Source organism: Taudactylus pleione, unplaced genomic scaffold, assembly GCF_031769625.1.
Source record: "Taudactylus pleione unplaced genomic scaffold, aTauple2 ptg000507l, whole genome shotgun sequence".
Taxonomy (NCBI): Eukaryota; Metazoa; Chordata; class Amphibia; order Anura; family Myobatrachidae; genus Taudactylus; species Taudactylus pleione.
Window position 1 is genome coordinate 3,200,832 of NW_028284909.1, and position 22,311 is coordinate 3,223,142.

The 22,311-nt window shown below is 45.3% G+C and overlaps 1 protein-coding gene and 1 long non-coding RNA gene across 4 annotated transcripts; one reads left to right on the forward strand and one right to left on the reverse strand.

Annotated features, from left to right (window-relative positions):
• The first annotated feature begins 3,087 nt into the window (after window positions 1-3,087).
• YIF1B (Yip1 interacting factor homolog B, membrane trafficking protein) lies at window positions 3,088-8,905 on the forward strand. 3 transcript variants are annotated; one of them, XM_088450109.1, is made up of 8 exons: window positions 3,088-3,202; window positions 4,892-5,118; window positions 5,697-5,801; window positions 6,588-6,666; window positions 6,778-6,835; window positions 7,298-7,453; window positions 7,556-7,649; window positions 7,749-8,905. In XM_088450109.1, the coding sequence occupies exons 1-8, from the start codon at window positions 3,175-3,177 to the stop codon at window positions 7,902-7,904; spliced, it is 903 nt and encodes a 300-aa protein (XP_088306235.1). In that variant the 5' UTR covers window positions 3,088-3,174; the 3' UTR covers window positions 7,905-8,905. The 3 variants fall into 3 exon arrangements, with proteins under 3 accessions (XP_088306235.1, XP_088306236.1, XP_088306237.1); XM_088450110.1 differs by lacking the exon at window positions 3,088-3,202 and adding an exon at window positions 3,203-3,286; XM_088450111.1 differs by lacking the exon at window positions 3,088-3,202 and adding an exon at window positions 3,203-3,247.
• A 3,124-nt stretch (window positions 8,906-12,029) lies between these two features.
• On the reverse strand, window positions 12,030-21,877 carry LOC148501690 (uncharacterized). The gene is made up of 4 exons (XR_015870031.1): window positions 21,643-21,877; window positions 17,686-17,783; window positions 16,300-16,368; window positions 12,030-12,935 (listed from the first exon to the last, which is right to left on the reverse strand). It is a non-coding gene; the product is annotated as an uncharacterized LOC148501690 (long non-coding RNA).
• Between the last annotated feature and the right edge of the window lie 434 nt (window positions 21,878-22,311).

The window sequence follows — 22,311 nt, forward strand, 5'->3', positions numbered from 1 at the left end:
TTTTTGTGAAAAAAACCCTGAGAAGTGCAGGGAGAAAATTTGCAGGAACAGAGGTTTCTCGGAAGCTCTGTCTCTGCATGCAAAGTCGAATTCATTCATGTGATATTTTTTCCTAAATTCTGCAAAAATATCACACCACAACTAAATGTTAAATGCGGATTGTGGTAAATAGGCCCCATAGTCTTTTCTTAGTCCAGTCATCTTATTTCACATTGATGCAAGTTAAGTTTATTACAGCCCCTTGAAATAACTATAATCTCCAAAAGCGGCCCTTGAACCGAAAAATGGTTGCGCACCCGTTGTCCAAATCAGTACTAGTACAGATCCTTTTCTGGTACTTCTCTGTGGCTTGCATAGTAATTTTGGAAAGAGTCAAGGGGAAATTACAACATAGAAATACTCAAAAAGAAAGCCCTAAACCAGCATTTCTCAAACTCAGTATTCATACGACTAAAGGCCCCCATACATCAGAGATGGATTGCGGCAATCGTGCAATTTGCAATCGATTGAAAAAAGGGAAAGATTTTTATACACAATCGATTGAGGCAATTCTGCAATCAATTGAAAATGGGAAAGATTTTTATACACAATCGATTGCAAATTGCACGATTGCTGCAATCAATCTCTGATGTATGGCGGCCCTAACAGTGCATGTTTTCCAGATCATCTGGCTGGAGAACAGTTGTGTTAATTGACTAACACAATAGATCTGCAGGTGGTGCTAATTATTCATAAAGATACTTTAAAAACATGCACTGTTTGGGTTCCATGAGGGCCGAGTTTGAGAAACACTACCCTATTAAAACTTGAAAAACGCTGCATCTCTGAGGCCTCCAATCAAAAATGGGTCATAACCCCAAAAGCACTCATTTCTGATGCTAAAATGGTTTTTGACATCAATTCACTATTTAACAAATAGTGGTAAGCTTAGCTTACCACGGTTTATGAATCAAAATGTACACCATCTAAGCGCTCCTAAAAACCGGCTGGGTTCAAGCACTATTCGCATGTGCAGGCACCCATCACGCATTTGTCAAGGACCTGTTGGCAACAGCGTTAGGCTGCCAGTAACACAGCAGAATACGCCGCTAAGAAAGGAGACCGCACTGGGCTTCTCTGCACGGGTAAGTCATGTTAAATACCAGCAGCATATTAGTATCACTGCAAGATGCAGCTATAACATTAAAAATATAATAAACCCCTTATTGTATAACAATAAAGGGGACACATTATAACAAAAAAAGGAACACATTATAGCAATAGGGGGTAAAGTATTTATAACACTAAAGGGGAACATTATAGATAACAAATGGGCCATCTTTTTATTACGTTTATATACAGCACCATTTTTTCTTTTTTTTTTCTTTGTACATACAGTGGGCAGGATGCATGACGCATCGCATTCGGTGCATCCCGCCGCTCTTCGCATGCATGCCGGCGTTGGTAACGCCGATATGCATGACGAACACCACAAAGGACCACTCTCTTGGTTAAGAACGGGGTTAGGTCTAGAACGAGGTGCTGTACAGGACCTCTGACATCACAACCATGTGACCCACGACAAAAGGGGGAGGGGCAAGGTTCAGAACGAGAGGCATAAAGTGTCCCCTTGCCACACTTCGGGCACGATGCCTCGCTTCGCTTGCCACAGGTTTAGATTCCCCCTCTATGCCCACATGGATAGTGACAATGGTAGCTTACCAGCCCTGCTGTAGTGGCCACTTGGTTGTGACTTCAGAGGTCCTTCAACTTGGATCGGATCCCTCACCTGATAGAAGCCCATAGGCTTCTATAGGGTAACGCCATCAGGGAGATGATCACACTCCGGGGTTTGGTGCATGAGAAATGCGGTCAAACCCGCATTTTGGGGGTTTGACCACATTTAGACCTTTGATGCATCTCGCCCGGTATCTGTACGGAATAGGCAAAATTTACTAAGCAGCAGGTTCTAAACTCCGGCGCTTTGGTGGTGGGTTCTAAATGACAGCCCTGTTCTATTCTAAAATTTGTTTTAATGGCGGTTTTGGCCTTAGTAAATCTGCAGAAAGCAAAACCGCCGCCAAACTGCTTGGGTTTAGAACCCTCCGCTTAGTAAATTTTGCACATTGGGTTGGAGAGATCACAGGTAATGGTGTTTTCCAAATCGCCGGCAGTTTAGAGGAAATCGACAATTATTTGGCGATTTCTCAAGTGGATTCATAATCACCCTCCAAACCGCTGACATTTGTTGGGCAAATCACCATCGATTTGTGGCGATGTCATCACCGCCGGCTATTTGCACCGATTGCAAACCAGTCGGTTTGCTCACCACCGGTGATCTGCGGTGATTGCAACACCGCCGGCAAACAGGATTTCCGTCTAGCGGTTAGAGGTGCTGGGGTATGAACCTTAGCATTAAAGGGAAATAAGCTCTACGGCAGGCCTTGCCAACCTGTCTCTCCAGCTGTTATGAAACTACAAGTCCCAGCATAACCTGCAACAGTTTTAGCATTCCCTAATACCAAAACGGTTGCAGGGCATGCTGGGACTTGTAGTTTCACAACAGCTGGAGAGCCACAGGTTGGCCAGGCCTGCTCTACGGTGCTTGTGGTATGCTATGCCCGTACAGCAGCGCATAGTGACAGCACATGCCTGCCCGTATCCACGCCAATTGGCTACCGCGCGCAGGACGTCTATCAGGTGGACAACGGTTGCTAGGAGACAGCCGGGCGCGCTAGGCCGGGACTGAGGCCTCCGTGTGAGATGTACAGCAGCCGAGGGAAGCCACCGTAGCCGCTGCTTGTGAAAGGCACGTATTGCCTGTATAAACTCAGCCGGCTGCCGCCAGGTTCTTCCCTGGCCGGCCAAAACCGGCAAATGTGAACCTGGCCTGCTGCTGTGCTGCGGGGAGCCAGCCGTGTGATAAGAGGAGTTGAATGTCCTGTCATGTTTGTCCTCCGGCGAGCTCCGCCCACTTGTATGATTGCGTGACGTGTCCACCTCACCCCTACTTACATGTGACGTTCCACGTTCACGCCCCTGCCACATCAGACTTTTTTTTTTTTTTACACGTATCACTAAACTTTATTGGCGAGTGTTCCCAATGTCACGCTGTCCTAGCAGCCCTATGATTGGTCAGCCGTACTGCTGCGTGACGTGAAGTAGGAGGCGTGTCTGCGCCGTCACATCGGAATCATGAACCGGGAGAGCAGCTTCAGGGCCCGTAAGTACTAGTACTCAGATCCTGGGGAGAGGCGGTGTCACTAGCGTAAGCTGAGAGGTTGTCGCCGATGCGCCTGGGTTATAGGTGATGACATAGGGTATCACCGCTGCTTCTAACTAGGAGGTGGCGGGGTGAACTCCGACCTGGGGGGCAGAGGGGTGACTGACTGCCAAAGTGCATGTGAACACTGTGCCAGGAAGCTTAAGAACGATAGGTTGGGCAAGGAAATGCCTGGGGAGGCTGTACATGGAGAAACAAGGGGGGGAGGGGGTAGGGGATTGTGACTGGGGATGGGGGCAAGCTAAGGGAGTGTGGTGACTGGTGATGGTAGTATGCTGGAGAAGCGGGTAAGCTGCGGGACAGGGGAGACTGCTGATGGGGGGGGGTATGTTGGGGACAGGGGCAACGGGATGGGGGTATGCTGGGGTACAGGTGGTGACTTACTACCAAAGTGCATGTGAACACTGTGCCAGGAAGCTTAAGAACAATAGGTGAGGCAAAGAAATGCCTGGGGAGGCTGTACATGGAGAAACAAGTGGGGGATGGGAGGGGTTAGGGGATTGTGACTGGGGATGGGGGCAAGTTAAGGCAGTGTGGTGACTGGTGATGGTAGTATGCTGGGGAAGCGGGTTATGCTGTGGTACAGGGGGGGGGATGCTGGGGGACACGGGAGGCTGGGGATGAGGGTATGCTGGGGGTTGGGAAACTGGGGATGGTGTTGTGCTGAGGTACAGGGTTGGGATGGGGGTATGCTAGGGGACATGGGAGACTGGGGATGGGTATATGCTGGGGGACAGGAGTTATGACATGGGAAGGGGGTGACAGCGGATGGAGTCAGTTGTCTCTCTGCCCCCCAGGTTGGGGCATGCACAGTCTCGGACTGGGGCATGAAGGGCCCACCGGGGGAAGGCAGTGGTAGGGGCCCATGCTTAAACGGTGTGGCCAGCCTCCAGAGAGTCACCACAGACACTTGGCTAACCATTATAGAGGACAATTGTCTGTAGACAACATGGATACTACACTGCATGTTCTGTTCATCCATGTTCCTGGTCTACCTAACTAGCTGACTCTGTAGTAGAGTAACAATGTATTCAAGTGCACTGTCTGAAACCTGACAATAGAAGAGGTGGTGGGGCTCTCAGGCAGTAGGGCCCACCGGGGATTTCCCCTGTACCCCTGTGGGCCAGTCCAACCCTGGGCATGCATAGGTAAAGGGGGTATACTGGGGGAGAGGAGTGTCTGGGGATGAGGGTATGCTGAACCATGAAGAAAAGGGGTGACACTGGATGATGGCATGTGAAGACAATTTGCTGAATGGTGACTAGTATGACACTAGATCTGGCAATTAAGTCTACAGTATTGGACTGCTGCACTGACTAGTATTTGGCTGCTACAAGGCTCTGCAGTGTACCTTTCTGTCTATTACACGACAACACTTTTGTTGAGTGCTTTCCAGCAGCTCACTACCAGAACAGGTTTGAAAATCAAATGCTCTGATTTTTGTAACTGGCTACAGACAGAATCTGTAGGTCTTCTACAGGTATGATGCAATAAATTGTGCCACCTGGAATGAGTTTGATTACCACAGCCTTGTTGTACAGTATAATATAGAGCGTTCTGTTTTCTGTACGCCTATCTCTTCCATAACTGTATCTGCTATATATTCATCAACATGTTTTTCTCAATCAGCCTCCAAACGGCGCCTTCGAGGTTCCAACCCCAACATGTCTGCTCCACATCAGCTGTTTGATGACACCAGTGCAGGGACTGGACCTCATGGCGCAGAGTTCCCCAACCATGGTGCTCCTCCCCTGGGCATTCCCACTCAGGCCTTCTTATCAGAACCAATGTCCAACTTTGCCATGGCCTATGGGAGCAGCCTGGCTACCCAAGGCAAGGAGATGGTGGACAAAAATGTAAGTCCAGTTTGGCGTGCAGTGCATATTTCTTGGCCTAAATGATTCATATTATCCTGTGTGGGCTGACAGTAATATTCTGTGAAAGGGATATTTAAGATATGTTTACACTTCAGTTTTGTAGAATTTAGACGGCCGTTTTTTTTTTTTTTTTACAAAAGTGCAGATATTAAGGCAGTGATGCAAATGTTTGAGCCGGCGGTTGTCAGTGCTGAGCTCCGGACTGAGCAATTCAATTGCTGCTCCAATTACTGTGCACCCGACCAAGAAATCCATTTGTTGCCTCATCCTGTCGCAAACAGGCGCTGGCATTTCTGCCCGCTCCTCTCCTGAGGCGCTGAGCAGAAATGTGTGAAAAGTCTGTGGTTTTGACACCCAAATTGTAGTTTGGGTGCCCTAACCAGGAGCTACTTTACGCGTCCAAAACAAGTGAATTGCTACATCGTGTGCCCATTAATTAGTGTGGTGCCCAAAACAATTGAATCGCCCCCTAAATGTTGTTACTGATTTTATGTCCCCTGTGTTTACAGTGTTGATTCAGTGCGATCAGTATAACTAGTTGTTCTTCTGTTTCCCAGATTGATAGGATTATCCCAGTGAGCAAGCTCAAGTATTATTTTGCAGTGGACACAGTCTACGTTGGGAAAAAGATCGGCCTGCTCCTCTTTCCCTACATGCACCATGTAAGTTCCAGATCATGATCTGTCAGGGACCTGCGATAGCACGAGGTTGGCAATCAGTTCATGATACCCACCCCTTTAACTGGCGAGGAAGAGTCTGTTTATTCCCTGCTGAATGTTTGTAGCATTCTGCAATTGTGTGACAAAATGAATTTGGTATAGTTATAATTGCTAAAGCTGGTCACACACATAGCGATATTTTACCCGATCTGGCCGATTCCGACACATTGGAACGACAGATCGTGTAAAATATGGCCAAATTGAGAGTAAATCGTGAGTCCCCACTCACGATGCGATGCGCGTCCCCGCTGGTCGCACATCGCATCTTCAGATCTGCCGTGCAGTAGGGCAGATCTGACAATCTAGGATACTATGCACTGTGAAAGTCTGGATGCAGGAGAGATCGTGTGAAGATTGGACACCAAATTGTGTGGAGATCGTGTGCTGAGCTGCCGGGGAGAATTTCAAGGGAAATCGTACACAGCAGCTGATCGTGTGCAGATCGCCATGTGTGTGACCAGCTTTATCGTCGGATCTGTAATCCACTCCACAGGATGGCGTCACATTGTCCTTAAATCCTAAATTAATAACGGGACTACTGTCTTAAGGGGGAACTTTGTTTTACTTTGTGGCACAAGACAGCTGAGCTAGTAGATGCATGCATTTTAGGATGTACCGCATGTCTAGTTTTTTTTGTTTATACAATGAGGATCAAAAGTTGACAATTTTGATTTATTATCCTTTATTTGTATGGCACCACAAGTGTTTCAAATACTTTGTTTATTTCAGGACTGGGAGGTGAGATACCAGCAGGACATCCCTGTTGCTCCCCGGTTTGATGTGAATGCTCCAGATCTATACATTCCAGGTGAGTTGGAGAAACTGACATTCTTTGCTTGACTACTATGGTATGACAGACTGTGGAAGTGTATATTCTGCCTCTGGGGTGTTCCACGATTAATGCTGTCTCTTTCCCCAGTTATGGCATTTATCACTTACCTGCTGGTGGCTGGGCTGGCGCTGGGAACGCAGAACAAGTGAGTGCGTTTTTTCCATTATAGATGGGAATAAGGAGTGTAGTAGTAATAGAATCTGTCCCTGAAGCTCTCTGAACTGGTAATTGAAGATACTGGATGTGAGCCATGTGCTGACTCAGCCGGTGATGCGGAGGACATTGCTGCACAGTTGCATGAACCGTCAAGGTCTTGTTTCATGATCATTGATGGCTTTCCCTCTTTGCTGTAGTAAGGGATGACTGTTTGGTAATAGAGCAGTACTCTGCTTCAATATGAGTAGTGACCTTTGGTCAGATGTGCCTTTGAAAATGAAGCTAAGCTTAAAGTTAGAAGTCCTTGTATTGCATTTTTGTATTGAACTTGCCACTAGGTGTCACCCTAAATCTACCTACATTGATTTGACTTATTTCCTAGGGCTGGTGGTAATTGGTGTAACTGCATTTTGTGCTGTGCTCTATAATTGATTTTAATTCTAATTCTCAGCTTTACCCCAGAGATCCTGGGCATGCAGGCCAGCTCTGCCCTCGCCTGGCTCATAGTGGAGGTGTTTGCAGTCCTACTCAGTCTCTATCTAGTGACTGTAAATACTGACCTCACCACGGTGGATCTTGTAGCATTTTCTGGCTACAAATATGTGGGGTGAGTAGAAAGGGTGTTGAGAATAACATCACACACACACACACACACACACACACACACACAGCCCTATACTATTATGACTCTGATTCTTCTCTCATTTAGAATGATATGGGGCGTTCTCTCCGGACTCCTTTTTGGGAAGACCGTATACTACGTGGTCCTCAGCTGGTGTTGTGTGGCTGTAGTATTTTTCATGGTGAGTAATGCCTAATTAACTTATTCATGTACAGCAGAATTCGTTGCCATGTACCCAGTTCTCTATAATATATGGACATCTCTTGTCCTACCATCCCAGATCCGCACCCTGAGGTTGAAGATTTTGTCAGAAGCTGCAGCGGAAGGTGTTCTTGTCCGTGGGGCTAGGAACCAGCTGCGCATGTACCTGACTATGGCCATTGCTGCTGTGCAGCCTTTCTTCATGTATTGGCTGACCTATCATCTGGTGAGATGATTCCTTAACCGTGTAGTTATGTCCTGAGGACAGAGGTGACCATGTCTGGGTTCATCCCTACAGCCTAGACGATTTCTCGGACACCCTGCAAAAGGCATTGTTCTTCACTGATTTTGTACTGTTTTCTGTGCATGGACCTTCTTGCCTGGATATTAATTGTACAGGGGTCCCAAGTCCAAACCTCTTCCTAGGAGCCTCTATAGCTGGAACATCTCCATGACATGGACCACTGGACGACTTGCTCTCGAGGTGATAGTATGCCTCACAGTTGCCGTCTAGGGGAGCTTTTGCTAAGTGCTGGTGAAGCCCACGCTTGTCTAAGTTTGTGCAGCTGTGTATTGTCTCTAAGGGTCTACTCCATCCTTCGTTCCCAAAGGATGGCCCAAACATCTTTAGGACACAAAAAAAAAAATAAAGGCTTATTTTTTTTAACGTTTATGCTTTATCTTCCCAAAGTAATTAAAACTCTAACTATTTTTACATGCACGGTTGAACCCTTAGGTGTTTGGCCATATTGAGAGTTCCCTTCAAAGTACGCATTTGTGACTTAATAGTCTGCTGATCCATGCAGCTCCTGGTATACGTAACCCCTTGCCCTCCACCCAGACTCCCCTGTACATAATGTCAGGTGAACTGCTCATTTTCATTAAACTATGAGCCTACTTCAATTTTGGAAGAGTGGTGGACAAAACGCATCCTCGGGACTTCCTGGCGCTGCGCCGATTTGGTTCTTGTTTTAAGGGCTTTGCCTTATTAACCCATTCAGCCGTGCAGGGGAGCTACATGTGAGCCGAGGTTTGATATTGATATGTTTGGACCTTTGTGTGCTGTAGGTTGGGGATCCCTGTTCTTGTGCAACATTTGGCTGTGAGTTTGTCTATATTATGTATAGTGAAGGTTATGGCGGCAGCGCTCTGGGATGAAAACTTCATAGACGACTCTGCGTTCTTATTTTTGTGTAAGTCTGTATTCTATCATTACATTAAATTAATAATTTTCCAGTGTTGTGTTGAATATTTATTTTGTAATTTTACAGTTTCAATCTTCTTTAAGGAGAATGTCAGCGAGTACCTGCTGTGCGCAGCCCCCACGTTACCACTCTCTGGAAAGTGAATATTTTGTCACTGGTTCTTGTCCTGCCCTTATACCACCTTCTGTTTTGCGTGTACCTTTAGCTAAGGCCGTGTGTTTATTTTTATGTAAGCCCCTGGTGTGCTGTACACATGCGCTGACAGGAAGGACGATGCCAGGGGCTCAGCACTAACAGATCTTTTGGTCATCGTACAGAAACGGCAGCACACTGGGCTTTATGCAGTTACAATGGAGCGTGAAAGCAGATGTTCATGGCACCCAACTCAAAGCAATGTTAACTTCTATGTTCTGTGTACAGAACCTACAGTTAGCACACTATATGCAATTATAGTGCGGCTTTGTGTTTCTTGTCCTGCCAGCCTCATTAGGAGCTCTCTAGATGCAATGTTGACTTCTATGTTCTGTGTATAGAACCTACAGTTAACTGCACTATAATTGCATGTGGTGTGCTTTTTCTCTTATCCTGCCAGCCTCATTAGGAGCTCTCTGCTTCTTTTTTTGAGGAGTTAGAAGCTGTGAATTATAGGCGCTGGTGACCTCTAATTTAGTAAAGCTGAGCCACTCTGCAAGGTGTCATCCATTGTAGGGAGAAGGGGAAGAAAAACTGGGCTGTGATGTCAGGCTCCAGCAACTGTGGCCATTTTCCCATAGGTTTTGTACCAGGATTGGAGATTAAGATTGAAATGAATATGCCTTGATTTACAAACCAATGCAGGATCAGCTCATCCTCCTCCCACCAGCACTAAGCTGAAAAATGGCTAAAACCAGTTTTCCATGCCCCCGTCTTTCCCCATGCAGTTTAAATACTATACATGAGGGTAAGATGCACTAACTGTGCCATCTAAATTAGTGGTCAAATTGTTACAGCCAGCCCGTAGAGCTTCCAGAGCTGAGGTATGTAGTGAAGTCTTCACCATAACGGTGTGAGGTAAGTGTGTGGCTTATTTCCAGGTGCAACCTGGTTATACAAGATAGTAATACCTTTTAAGGTTCTGAGACTGGGTGTAGCTCTGATCAGATTTTAACTGCTGCATAGGTAGCCAACCTCATAGACAAAGGTTATACTGGATCACTGCAATCGGTCTATCCATGCGTGGGTAGATTGCTATCAGATGCACTTATATTGCAATGGCCCATTTGGAACAGTGGGCCTGATTCAGAGCCGCTCGTTCGTTCTGAGCGATGTTTGTACATCTGCGTATGGGCCAACCAGTCAGTGCGGTCGGAAATCGTGTGCTCGCAAAATAGTGAATGCCTGCTAATTTGAGTGACAGGATGAGGCGTTTGTGGGTGGTAACAGGGGAAGGCGTTTGAAAACGGGGAGTGGAGATCCAAACGCAGGCGTGCCAAACGGTCAAAACCGGCGTTTTAAGGGTGTGCTTAATTAACAAAGCAGCGTCATCGACCACGTCACTTGGTTGTCTTTTAGCCTGAACTGCTCGCATGATTGCGGTAGGAAAATGCTACCACAAGAATAGCAAGCAGTTCATACGCCTTTCGATGTACTCAATAAATAGCGGAGATGACGTATGATGCAAGTGGCCAGGGGGCGTCTTTACAAAATAGCAAGCGCATGTTTCGTTCGCTCGTTCAGACATAGAGGTGTCAACAGACCGCAAAGAGCGAGCGCTTAATTTAAATATCCGGCCCCTTTTTCAGAACAACCATCTGCAAATAGCGTCTGGCTCTGAATCAGGCCCTGTGTGTAATGTGTGGTGAGGAGAATCAGGAAGATGTGTAATCCTGCAGCAGGAAAGGTGGCACTGGCACGCTTAAAGCTGTTTTACACCTTCCTGTGGGGTTGTGGTACAAAAGGTTGACTTGCTGGTATTAACCCAATGACAATGTAAAGACTGGCAGTCAATCTTATCTCTGATACCCTCCTGCAGTAAATGCCAGCCACTGGGAAGGTTTCTGTGCAGTAGGAGATGGCATATGTGAGCAGTGGCCATCCATGGTCCTATGATGGTCTCTGGGCCTGTTTCTGTACGGATTGTAATAGTGATTACGCACAGAGGCTTACTGCGATAGTATGCTAATCCATTGCGAGCGCTCTGCCGTCACAGCATAACATAAGGATGCCCACTTTACCTTACATACATCCGTAATGTTTAGCAAGACTGCAAAACCATTGAGTACCATCGCAGCCTCACGCACACTTGCACAAGCTCTGACCGTACGCAGAAATTGTTAACTTCATCGCACACAATGAGTCCTCAAGCTGCGTACGGCATTGCAGTAGATAATTTATGCACGCCCATGCAACGGCGTTCAAACTGTGTATCACCTCGCACAAATGGCACTTCCTGTCAATCACTCTGTGATGGGATTGCGTTGTCACGGCGATCGCAATCCTGATCACAGTGGCTGGTTTGCGCACGCACACTGCCATGCCCGCACAGAATGCAACAATCGGACAATTGTGTGCGTAATCGCACTTGCGATCGATAATGAATCAGACCCTCTGTTCTCCACCCTTTTCATTCAAGTTCTGCCCCCTGTCGTTAAGAAAAAAAACACAACTCCTACTTTGCTGTCTTTCCTATTGTAAACTGATCACTGTGTATAGTCTCTTTATTGGTTAGCACTCTCCTACTGCTACTATTAACCAAGACCTCCAGTCATACAAGCTCCCAGCCCATGACCCACTGCGCCACTAGCAGGGCTGTGTTTATCCCATTCCCCCTGCATGGAGACACTTTCCTGCATTGAACACCTTGAAGAGCTAATGTGACTTGTCCACTGAGCTTCCACTCATAAACATTGCATTGTTTTATTTTACTTGGCATCTGGGGAATTTATGATTTTTAGACCATTATGAAGCAGCATGTTTTTAGGTATCCCCAGACTAAAGACTGCTATAGAGGAAAGCTATTATTATATCATACCTCATGTGTATGTCTAACAATATACTCCAGTGTGCAATTCTGTACCACTTGCAGTATATGGGTGAAACAAAATATAGTTACTCTACATGACATAAGGCTAAAATTGATTGCAGAACCCTGGTTTAAAAGTAGATTAAACAAAGTATAAAACACAATAGTCTTGTTTATTTAGGCAGCACAAATACATCATTTTGCATTGGATTCATGGTTAGGATTTAGGAGGTGATTCTTCCCTGCATAACATACTTCAGGTCTGTAAATGCGGATATTATGTCTGCCTTTTTGGTGTTCCAGACCTGATCATATCATTACTGCAAGGAGAGTATTACCCATAACAAATACACCTGTATAATGTGTGACCATTCGTAGCTGGAATGATGAGAATGTGCCACTTGTAAGTAATACACAGTCAGTAATCCAGCATAATGCCTGGCCATGTCACTTACAGAAAACAGTGGTGGGAGGCATGTCACCTACATAAAATGGATGTATCCACTTAGGGTGGATTAAGGTACAGCCCAATCAACTCACTAGGAACTTGTGACATTACTGAGGCATGAGAACATTGCACCTCATGCCTCAGTGATGTCATTAGGTCTTAGTGAATTGATGGCACACACTCCCAGGAACATAGATCAACCCATTAGGTATATGCCTCCTCTGTTTTGATGGAGAAAGTAGGGGAGGAGTATAAACAATATACAGGGAGGCTTCCATATATCTGAGAGGACCAGCTTTCCAGCAGCTGGTGAAGTCTGTGTCCATTTTATCACCAGACGCAATAGCCTTCATGCTTAGGAAACCAGATGTGGGAAGGAAAATGGCTGCTGGAAACTGTGTCTCTCTACCCAAATTATTTCTCTATGGTTACATAGCTCCTGCTGGAGGAAATCATGACCTTGTACTAATATAAACTTTTTCAGATTTAGTGTTTTTTCTCAGATTTTTATTTTTTATCTTTCTTTTCCTTCTTCTCTTTCTTGTCTTTGGGTTTTTTGTCCTTGTTCAACTTCTTTTCCTTCTTCTTGTGCTCATGGCCTTCCTTGTGTGGCTACAGAAAAAGGAACATTATTCGGGATTAGCTCTATAACAGGAAACACTCTTGAAGAGCTGGGTAAAAGAGGCCCTGCTCCTAATGTTACTCACTTGATCAGTGTCATTTAAAGTGCTAGGGTTTCACTGCAATACCCCTAGCAGCCCGTAGGTGTCACCCTGTATTAAGGGCTATCATTTTTGCCTTGTAAAAAAAAATTGACTTCAGAAGTTTGCTATGTAATGGAAATTGAAGTGTTGAATGTTATGTGACATTTCTACCCCAAATTTCAAATTATTTAATCTAATTACTTGCTCAAAATTCATTACATACTGTGTTACAGTAATAGATTTTCAAGTGCTTAAAAATATATATATATATATATATACCTATTTTTACAGGAATGTTTAGTAACTAATGGTCATTGCATCAAAAAACTTATATTAGGAGTCTTCAGGTCATTACTTTTGTGTCACAGCAATAACCTTTGTCTAAAGTACTTGGTAGAAATTTGCTGTGTTGTGTCCAGCCCGTCCCTTTATGCTTACTTAAGTCATCAGCTCTAGCTTACAAAGCATGAATACACATATCTATAACAACCAATTGTACTGAACAGGCTCCAGGTCTCATATGTTATACAATGAAACCTGGAAAACTCTGACTTCCCATGCTCTGCTGTGGTATTGTTTTTGAATAAGAAATGAATGAGCAGAGAAATCCTGTTTCTGTTATATAAGGGAAAAGAAGATGATCAGATATCTGACAGTATCTTCATGTGCCTTATCACCTTTTGTTTGTAATTCTGTAGGTGCTGTAGCCCCACAACATGTTTGTGTTCCCCTCGAGCTGCATGCAGTGCAGAGTTCCTCACCTGGCCCTAAGGATCCCTCTCCTGATGTCTGACTCCCCAATACATTGCTTTAATAACTTGAGCCAGAGACAGAATTGACTTGTTCCCACACACAGCTAAAATCTGAAGAAATGACTTGTTGGCAGTGGCGTCCGTCCCCGCGGTGACACCCGGTGCGGGGAGGGATGCCTTGAGCACGGCAGAGCCGCGCACTCTGCCAAAAAGGGGCGTGGCCTTGACGGAGGAGGCGTGGCCTTGGGATCGGGGCCGTGGCTTCGCGCCCCGAGACCGCCAGTACTTAGTTATCAATGGGGGGTTTCGGAGGTGCGGGCAGTGCAAGCTCCCTCTCTGTGACAGGAGCAGAGTGCGGCACATGATGTTACAGTGCAGCACTCGCCTCCTGTCACTGAGGGGGAGCCTGCACCTTGGTGTCACCCCTCGGCGGGTGACACCTGGGTGCGGCCCGCACCCCTCTTCTGACGCCACTGCTTGTTGGTGTTACTTAACAAGACAAATTATGCTCAACAAAGACCGCAAATCATATAGTTAAAATCGTACAGTTTCTGGCCCCTGCAAACTATGGTCGATGCGCGGCCACAAATGCTCGATGACCATCAACCGTTGCCTGTGCTTGCAGGCCAACCTGGTCAATATTGACCAGGTTAGCATGTTTACTATAGGGACCCACCATCGTTAATCGTGGGTTGTTATAGTCGTTAAGAGGTAAATGCATGTGTTGGATGCTCGATAATGATCATCCAACACATGCAGGACAATCAGATAACGATAGTTAATGTTATCTGATCATGGTGCTGTATGACCGTGTGTATGCACCATTAGTTCTGAATAACTCTGTGACCTCCAGCATCTCTACTTTGGAGACTTCAGCTGACACCTGCACATCTCAATCACATACACTATGTAGACAAAAGTGATTGGACACTGACAGCAAATGGATCAACAAGATTTATTGACGTCAGTACTGTGTACATTCACCATGTGCAGCGATTACTGCAGACACCCTTCTTATCAAACGGTCCACAAGTTCCTGGACAACAGCAGGCGGTATGATTTGCCATTCCGTCTTGTATATAGTGACCAACTGTGACACTGAAGAAGGTTAAGTTGGCCTAGAACACACCCATTGCTCCAATTAGTCCCAGAGGTTATCAATGGGGTTAAGATGTGGACTCTGAGGTAGCCAGTCCATCTGGATATAACAGTCTAGCATCGCCCTGAAAACATGACAGGTGACATTGTCGTCCTGATAAAAACATTTGTTGTTTCTGTAGAACTGCAAGTGAATGGACCTCCCTACGAAGTGTTCTTGTCGAAACAGCCGCGTCAGTGGCCATTTGGAACTCCTGTGCAATGGTATGCATTTTGCTTGCAGGATGTGTCCAATCACTTTTGTGTAGTATATTTTCTCGGACCTCTGCTGAGGGCACTGTACACCTCAATCACCGATATCAAAGGTGCCAAAGCCTGGACCAATAGGGTGCTTTGAGGACAGAGTTTGAAGGATAACCAAGCTTGAACACAGGTGACTTAATTAGTACCTCAGTCTTGATTTAACCATCTGTGCTCAGCCATGGATATCCTTAAAACCTGGACTGTTAGGGTGTCTTAAGGACAAAGTTTGGGAAACTCTGACCTATAGTATATCTTCTTTGCTGAGGACACTGTACACCTCCAATCACCTATATCTTCTCTGGACACCTCCGGTATGGGTACTGTACCACCTCAACAGCATAGTATAGCTTCTCTGGACACCTTAGCTAACACCTGGCATATAACCCCTTCCTCTTCCCCTGCAGCAGGGACCCCTACATTTTGCAGATGGCTCCTCATTCCATGCTGGCATAAGGTAGTTGGGAGAACCTGGTGCAGGCACACCTTACCCCCTGTTATAAATACACCAGAAGTAAGGCGCAACAAGGGTTGAGGTAACAATAGGTTTAAAAATGGGGCAGACTAGATGGGTCAAGTGGTTCTTGTCTGCCGTCAAATTCTATGTTTCTATGAATAGCAACATAACCTATCAAGGTACATCAGTGAATTGAAAGATGATGGGATTGTCAAGAACTGAACTCCAATATCCCCACAAATAAAGCAGTGAATCCGACAGAATATCAATGATTATCTGTGAGTGATGGTAATAATCTCTTAATAGAGTTAAGCAGGGGATGTATCTCTGGTAGAGATGATACACTGAATCCCAAATAGTAAAGCAGTGCATCTCTAGCAGTAAACTAGCTGCACATCTGCTGAACAGGATGCAGTCAATATCCAGACCGTGGGGATTCTGGTGCTCAGAATCCCAGCGCTGACATCCCAAAGGTAAGTAGTGGGGTTGGGGAGGGTTAGGTTTAGGCTGCGGGGAGGGGGAGTGTTAGGCACTAAGGGGGGGGTAGGGTAGGGAGAGGGGGAGAGTTAGAATACTGACAGACAAGTGTCTGTATTCTAACCCTATCAGGATTCTGACCACTAGGATCCCGTACCCACCCCCTGCTGGACATTTGTTTTTTTTACCTTTCCTTCACAGTCACTTCCGCTTGAGCTGCTGGAATCACTGGAGCTGTTGGAATGTCCGTGTTCCCCCTACGAGAGCACAAAAACCTGAAATGTAACATTGCACATCATGCTCTCTCAACCGGTTTAACATTTACCCTGTGTGATGGCAACTCAAGACCTTTTTCTGTGTGTAACTTAGTAACCACTGCATGAATATGTGTATAAATGTGTATAGTTTTGTTTTTTCTAGTGGTACACAGATAAACATCATGAATCTTGTGTGTGTATATAATAGATCATGCTCCCAAGATAAGTGACATGGGCCCTGATTCAGCGGTGGATGCAAATCCTGTCGCTGCTGCGATCCCGTATGCAGTGATTGTGAGAAAATATACAAGTGTCGCAGTTGCCTGGATTTCTATTGAGACACCCACTAGCAGCAGGGCCGGATTGAGGGCTACATGGGCCTGGAGCTGAAAATGACCAAGGGCCTATAATCAAAAGAGAGGAGGTGTGACGAGTGCTGTGAGGGTGTGGCCAGTGCCATGTGGGTGTGTACACCCCCTATACTCTCAGTCCCAATTACTCCCTAAATATGTAAAAGAAAAAAAATGCTTAATTTTGAGAGGTAAATAGAAATACAATTTTACTACTTATGATTTATGGCTGACCGTGTGGACAGCAGATGCCCAGTCAACATCATGTTGTCATGACAATGGGCCTATTTTTATGTGGAGGCCTGGAGCTGTAGCTCCATCCGCCCCATTGTTAATCTGGCCCTGACTAGCAGTGTCTCAAGTCCGCCGCTTGCGTATAAAGAAGCGCCACCAGACTTCAGAGAAGCCCTATGGTGGTTCAGAATGTCAGTCTCAGGTTAGATGCAGGGGCATTAACCACTGTGTAAGAAGGCTGCTGGTTGTGACACACCCCATAAGCGGTCACAATGCACACCTTCGTTTTAGTAACTAGACACTGTCTGCGCCCACTTCTGAATCAGGCCCATAGACCCCAGGGCACCCCTCCCTGTCCTGGTTGTGTGATTTCATGTATCTTTTCCATCAGACAAACCCTTTATTAAATATAATGAAAAAAAAAACAACCCTTAAATGTATTAGTCTATAGAACACATTGAGATGCTCCTTGAAGCACTGGTGTGAAAGGCTAATATAGGCTTTAGAGAGTATATGGGCTGGACCTTCCAATTAGGAATGTAGGCACCTGCCTAGAGCCTCGAGCACTGTTAGAAAAGCCACCTATATTGCACAAGTTCTGTTATCACAACTATACTAAATGAAACTAGTCTGACAAATCTGCTTTCTTTAGCAGAGGTTTTTATTGTGAGGTCACAGATTATGTGTAATTACGTATGGCATCTCTGCGGTCAGGAATTGTAACAGACCGTACCTTGTGTCCTTTGGAGTGTCCTCCATGTCCGTGCTCCCCATGTTTATGCTCATGTTTGCCATCTTTTTTTGCCTTGTCAGATTTCTTTGGGTCGACAGCTGGGGAGAGACCAATGAGATTTAGTTTCTATATGGCCATTTTAAATATAATTATCACTGCCTTAAGGGACGAGTGGGCTATCCCAGGATGTAGTCAGGAAGCCGACTTTCTAAATGCCGACCGACTGCTTCACGACTGTCAAATCCCGGCAAGGTACTAATGACAGGCGTCGAAAACCTGACGCCTGTTATTAGACCTATGCCGGGAGCCCGACATACCGAACGAAGGTAAGCTGGGGCTCCCGGGGTGACTTCGGGTTAGGCAACCCCCCGGGAGGGTTTGGTTTAGGCTGCGGGAACAGGGGGGTTAGCATTAGGCACCCCTAAAGGAGGGTTAGGGGGGGAAAATAGGGTTAGTTAAACTTACCTTATTAGCGATCGGGATCTTCACCCCAGCCGGTCTTCCGCTGTCGAGATTTGATATACCTACTACACCCGGCTATCCCACATAACACCACCAGATATTGCTATAGAATTGTTCTATTTGTGAGCAGTTAAATAAGAGAGGGGAGGTGAGTGGGTAGAAACTACCCAGGCCTGCCAGGAAGGTGCAGCCATACCCCTAATAAAGTGTGACCACACCCCTTCAGGAGGCACTGCTATTCACAATAGGTTGTGGCCCTGCCCCCACATGATTGGTCACTCCCCCTAGTACTAGGGCCCAAATGATCTATTGGTGGCCGTAATTGAAACACTGATAACTGGTTGTACAAATACTACCATTAGTATGACTTGGATACGGGTTTAAAAGCTACATATTCATCTTTCAATTATTTAGCAGTGACACAAATTATCTGAGCACGATTTGTCATGTTGCATGATTCTGCCAATGCGATTTGTGACTGGAATTTGTTAGGGAAACCTGATCAGCTAATATTGGATCAGTGCTTCATTTTGTGAAACAATGCGTATTATTGCGTAATGACCTTTGCTACAAGTAACAATCTGTCTCTGCTCTGGGCTAGATGTACGGTATTTACAGCCAGGGTGACATAATCAACTGATAGGGAAGAGTCCACAGGGAACATTTTTTTATGGATGCAGCAATTTGTTGATATGAGGCGTCTGTATATAGCCGTATACGTGATCTAAATCCTATCTATTACTTGGGTTCTCTAGGAACAACATAATAGAGATGGATTAAGGGCCACATGAGCCTGGGCCTGAAAATGATCAAGGAACTATTGTGAGTAGTGGGGGAGGTGTGACCAGTGCTGTGTGTACACCCTGACCTGTACACTATCAGTCACACTGTGCCTTACTAACTATGTAAAAGCAGAACAAATAATTCTGTGAGGAAAATCAAGCTACAATTTAATACTTCTGATTTATGGCTGACGGTGTTGGCAGCTGGTCATCAGCACGCTGTAGAGCGATGGGACTATTATTAATTTATGTATGTGCAGACCTCCCAATATTCTTCAGTCCCATATCGAGACATCTCACACCCTTATGTATGACGTTTTGGGACGAGACCACGCACCACTCCATTTCTCTTCACACTGGGAGTGAGCCCAGCACTCCAGCCTCTCCCAGTTGTAAATGGAGACCACATGCGTGCCATCAATTCATCTCTGCTCTGCAGCTAGAGCAGCGGTGACAGAGTGTCCCCCAACCTCCCGACTGCCCAGGGACTCCGTGGCCAGTGGGTGGACCCAGGGGTGCCGAGAGGAGGGGAAGCGGGTACTATTTACCGGGGCTTGTTGGAGGGGCCCGGGTCCGACGCCGTCCCCCTGCCTATTACATGTCAGCAGCCCAGTACACGCTATTGTGTGCTGGGCTGCAGTCGGACCAGGGAGACTGCTGCCGCTGAGCAGCAGCAGTAGTCTCCGGACCTCTCCTATGCAAATAGGGTTTGTTTCCCCTAAGGGGGCGTGGCCGGCTCTCTACTGCCCTGGGTGAACCAGCGGGACAGTGTCTGAAAGGCGGGACTGTCCCTTTGAAATAGGGACAGTTGAGAGGTATTTGTGTGTCTGGGTCTGTAGTGCCATCCGCCCCATTGTTAGTCTGGCCCTGATTTTTAATGCTGCCCCCCCCTTCCCCTGGAACAGGAGATACAGACCAGCTATGACCACATCAGCAATCACCATAAAGCAATAATATTCAAGGCCAACACAGTATTGCAGTATGTAATATGGTATTTATTGCACAATGTCCTGCCAAATGCAAATTGCTTTATGCTCCTTGTCTCAGAGCTATGTTGTGCCAATGATTCACAATTGCTTTATAGTGACTACATGCATTCTGTCCTGTTCCCACATATCTTTGTGAAAGATCTTTGTATAAAATGTTTTTTTGTAAATCAAGTGACAAAGTTCTGTGTCTGTATAGCTGTGGCCAACTGAGGGCCTAAAATAATGCCGAGAGCCACTTTATGGGTTCTTCAATGTGTGTACATTTCTATTCTTTTTGATATTTACATTTTATTTTTCTTCTATTTAAATGCTATATTCCATACACACAATAAGCATAATGAAAAACAATCAGAAATTAAACATTATTGAGGCATGACAGACAGTACATGCAAACCCAGTAGGTTTTAGGATTACTATATGGAGCAGATGATTCTAAAGGTTTTTAAAGATAATTCAATAGGACAGCACAGTTGGTGTAAAAAAACAACAACTACATTTACATGTAATAGGGCAGGATTCATATGTATCATATCAATGTATGGAGCTTGTTCGTGTATTATCTATCTACCTGACCTTACTATCTATATTGTACACACCCAGTGTTTGGCCAGTAAAATCATGTATATATTAATTTCTGAAATGAATTAAGGCGTGTTTTATGGTCACATCATTAGTCACAATATTCTTATCAGGACCAATGTTAATGACATTAGTACACTCAAGTCCTGGGAAGGGCTGACATTAATCGTGTTACTGCCATTAGTACACTGGACCTAAGAAGCTCTGACCTAGTAATTGTGTCACGTTCATTAGTAGTTACTGCTTTTATCAGTACCCTGAATTATTGTCGATTATGAAAAAAAAAAAATAATAATAATTATATAACACTTTTCTCCCAATAGGACTCAAAGTGCTTTACATAATCCTAGGAAGGACAAACCCATTAAACATTTAACTTTAATTAGTCCACTGCTCTTAGGAGTACATTTACTAAAGTGAGAGTTTTTAGAGATGTTGCCCATAGCAACCAATTAGATTCTACTTAACTTTTAACTAGCACCTTCTAGATAATAGCTAGAATCTGATTGGTTGCTATGGGCGACATCTCCAATTCTTAAAATTCTCACTTTAGTAAATATACCCTTAGAAGGGACTGGTATTACTCTCTGGTCCTAGGCGGGAATGACCCATTGTCTTAATTACACTTTGGTCCTACTCCTACTAAAAGTGACTGACCCATTAGAGATGCCACTGTAAGTAGCACTATATGGTCAAGGACAGACTAATGAGTAGCACCCAGGTACAACCATTGCACATTTCAAAATAAATATCAAGATACATATCTGATTTATACATAAACATCCATACTGCATGTTAACTCATAAAGGATTAAAATAGATGTTGATCAAATGTATTATGTACTAAGCCGTGGAGAGAGACAAAGTGGGTGGAGATAAAGTACCAACCAATAAGCTCCTGTCAGTTTACAGGCGGTGTTTGAAAAAAAAATGACAGGAGCTAATTGGTTGGTACTTTATCGTTCCAAGGCTTAGTACATAGATCCCTAAGAGAGCTATGGTGCCAGGGACAGTTGCAAACATGTACGGTAGCAGCAAGATATAGCCCCTGGACAGACAAGGTCCTCCCAGGCCTGTTGAGAAATATATGGATCTATAGATCATATAGGATGTGACCAATTGGATCTCACAGGATCACTTTCCTACCTTTATGCAAGTCCATGTTGTGTTATGCAGAGAGACGCGTCTGCCTGGCTCGGGGTCCTGTGATGAGAGGTGGTGGGTCCTGTGAGATGTACCTGTATTTATGCCCTGTAATAAGGTGTGGCAGATGGCAGGCAGGCAGGGAGGCTACTCACAGCTAGCTAGGTGTGTCCTGCACTCTGATCCTTTATCTCCAGCAGCTGGAGGAGGCGACATGGGGAATACTCCCTTGTGCCCGCAGGCAGCCTCATACAGCCTGGCTATAAATATCCACTTACAGAACACGTATTGTGTACCTTCATCTAGTTCCAGCCAGGCAAAATATTTTTGCTGCAGGGAGTCTGGGACTATAATGGATCACAAGACTCTGTGCCCTGTAAACAGGCTCATGATGCAGATTTTCACACACAAAGCCAGGCCACATATTTATTTCTTTTTGCTTATGAATGAACTTCTGGAATTCTGTACAATCATATCAATATACAATTGAGCCACAAACAGCCTTGTAGCCTGATTTATTTTCTAATCAAGTTCTTACGTTTCATCAGTGTATTTGTAAAGTGCACAGTAAAAGCATAATCAGACTTTAACCATGCTCTTATAATATGCATGTTTCAGTTAGCATACATCTGTTCCTTCTAGATGACCACTTTCCCCTGATCTGATTGGTGA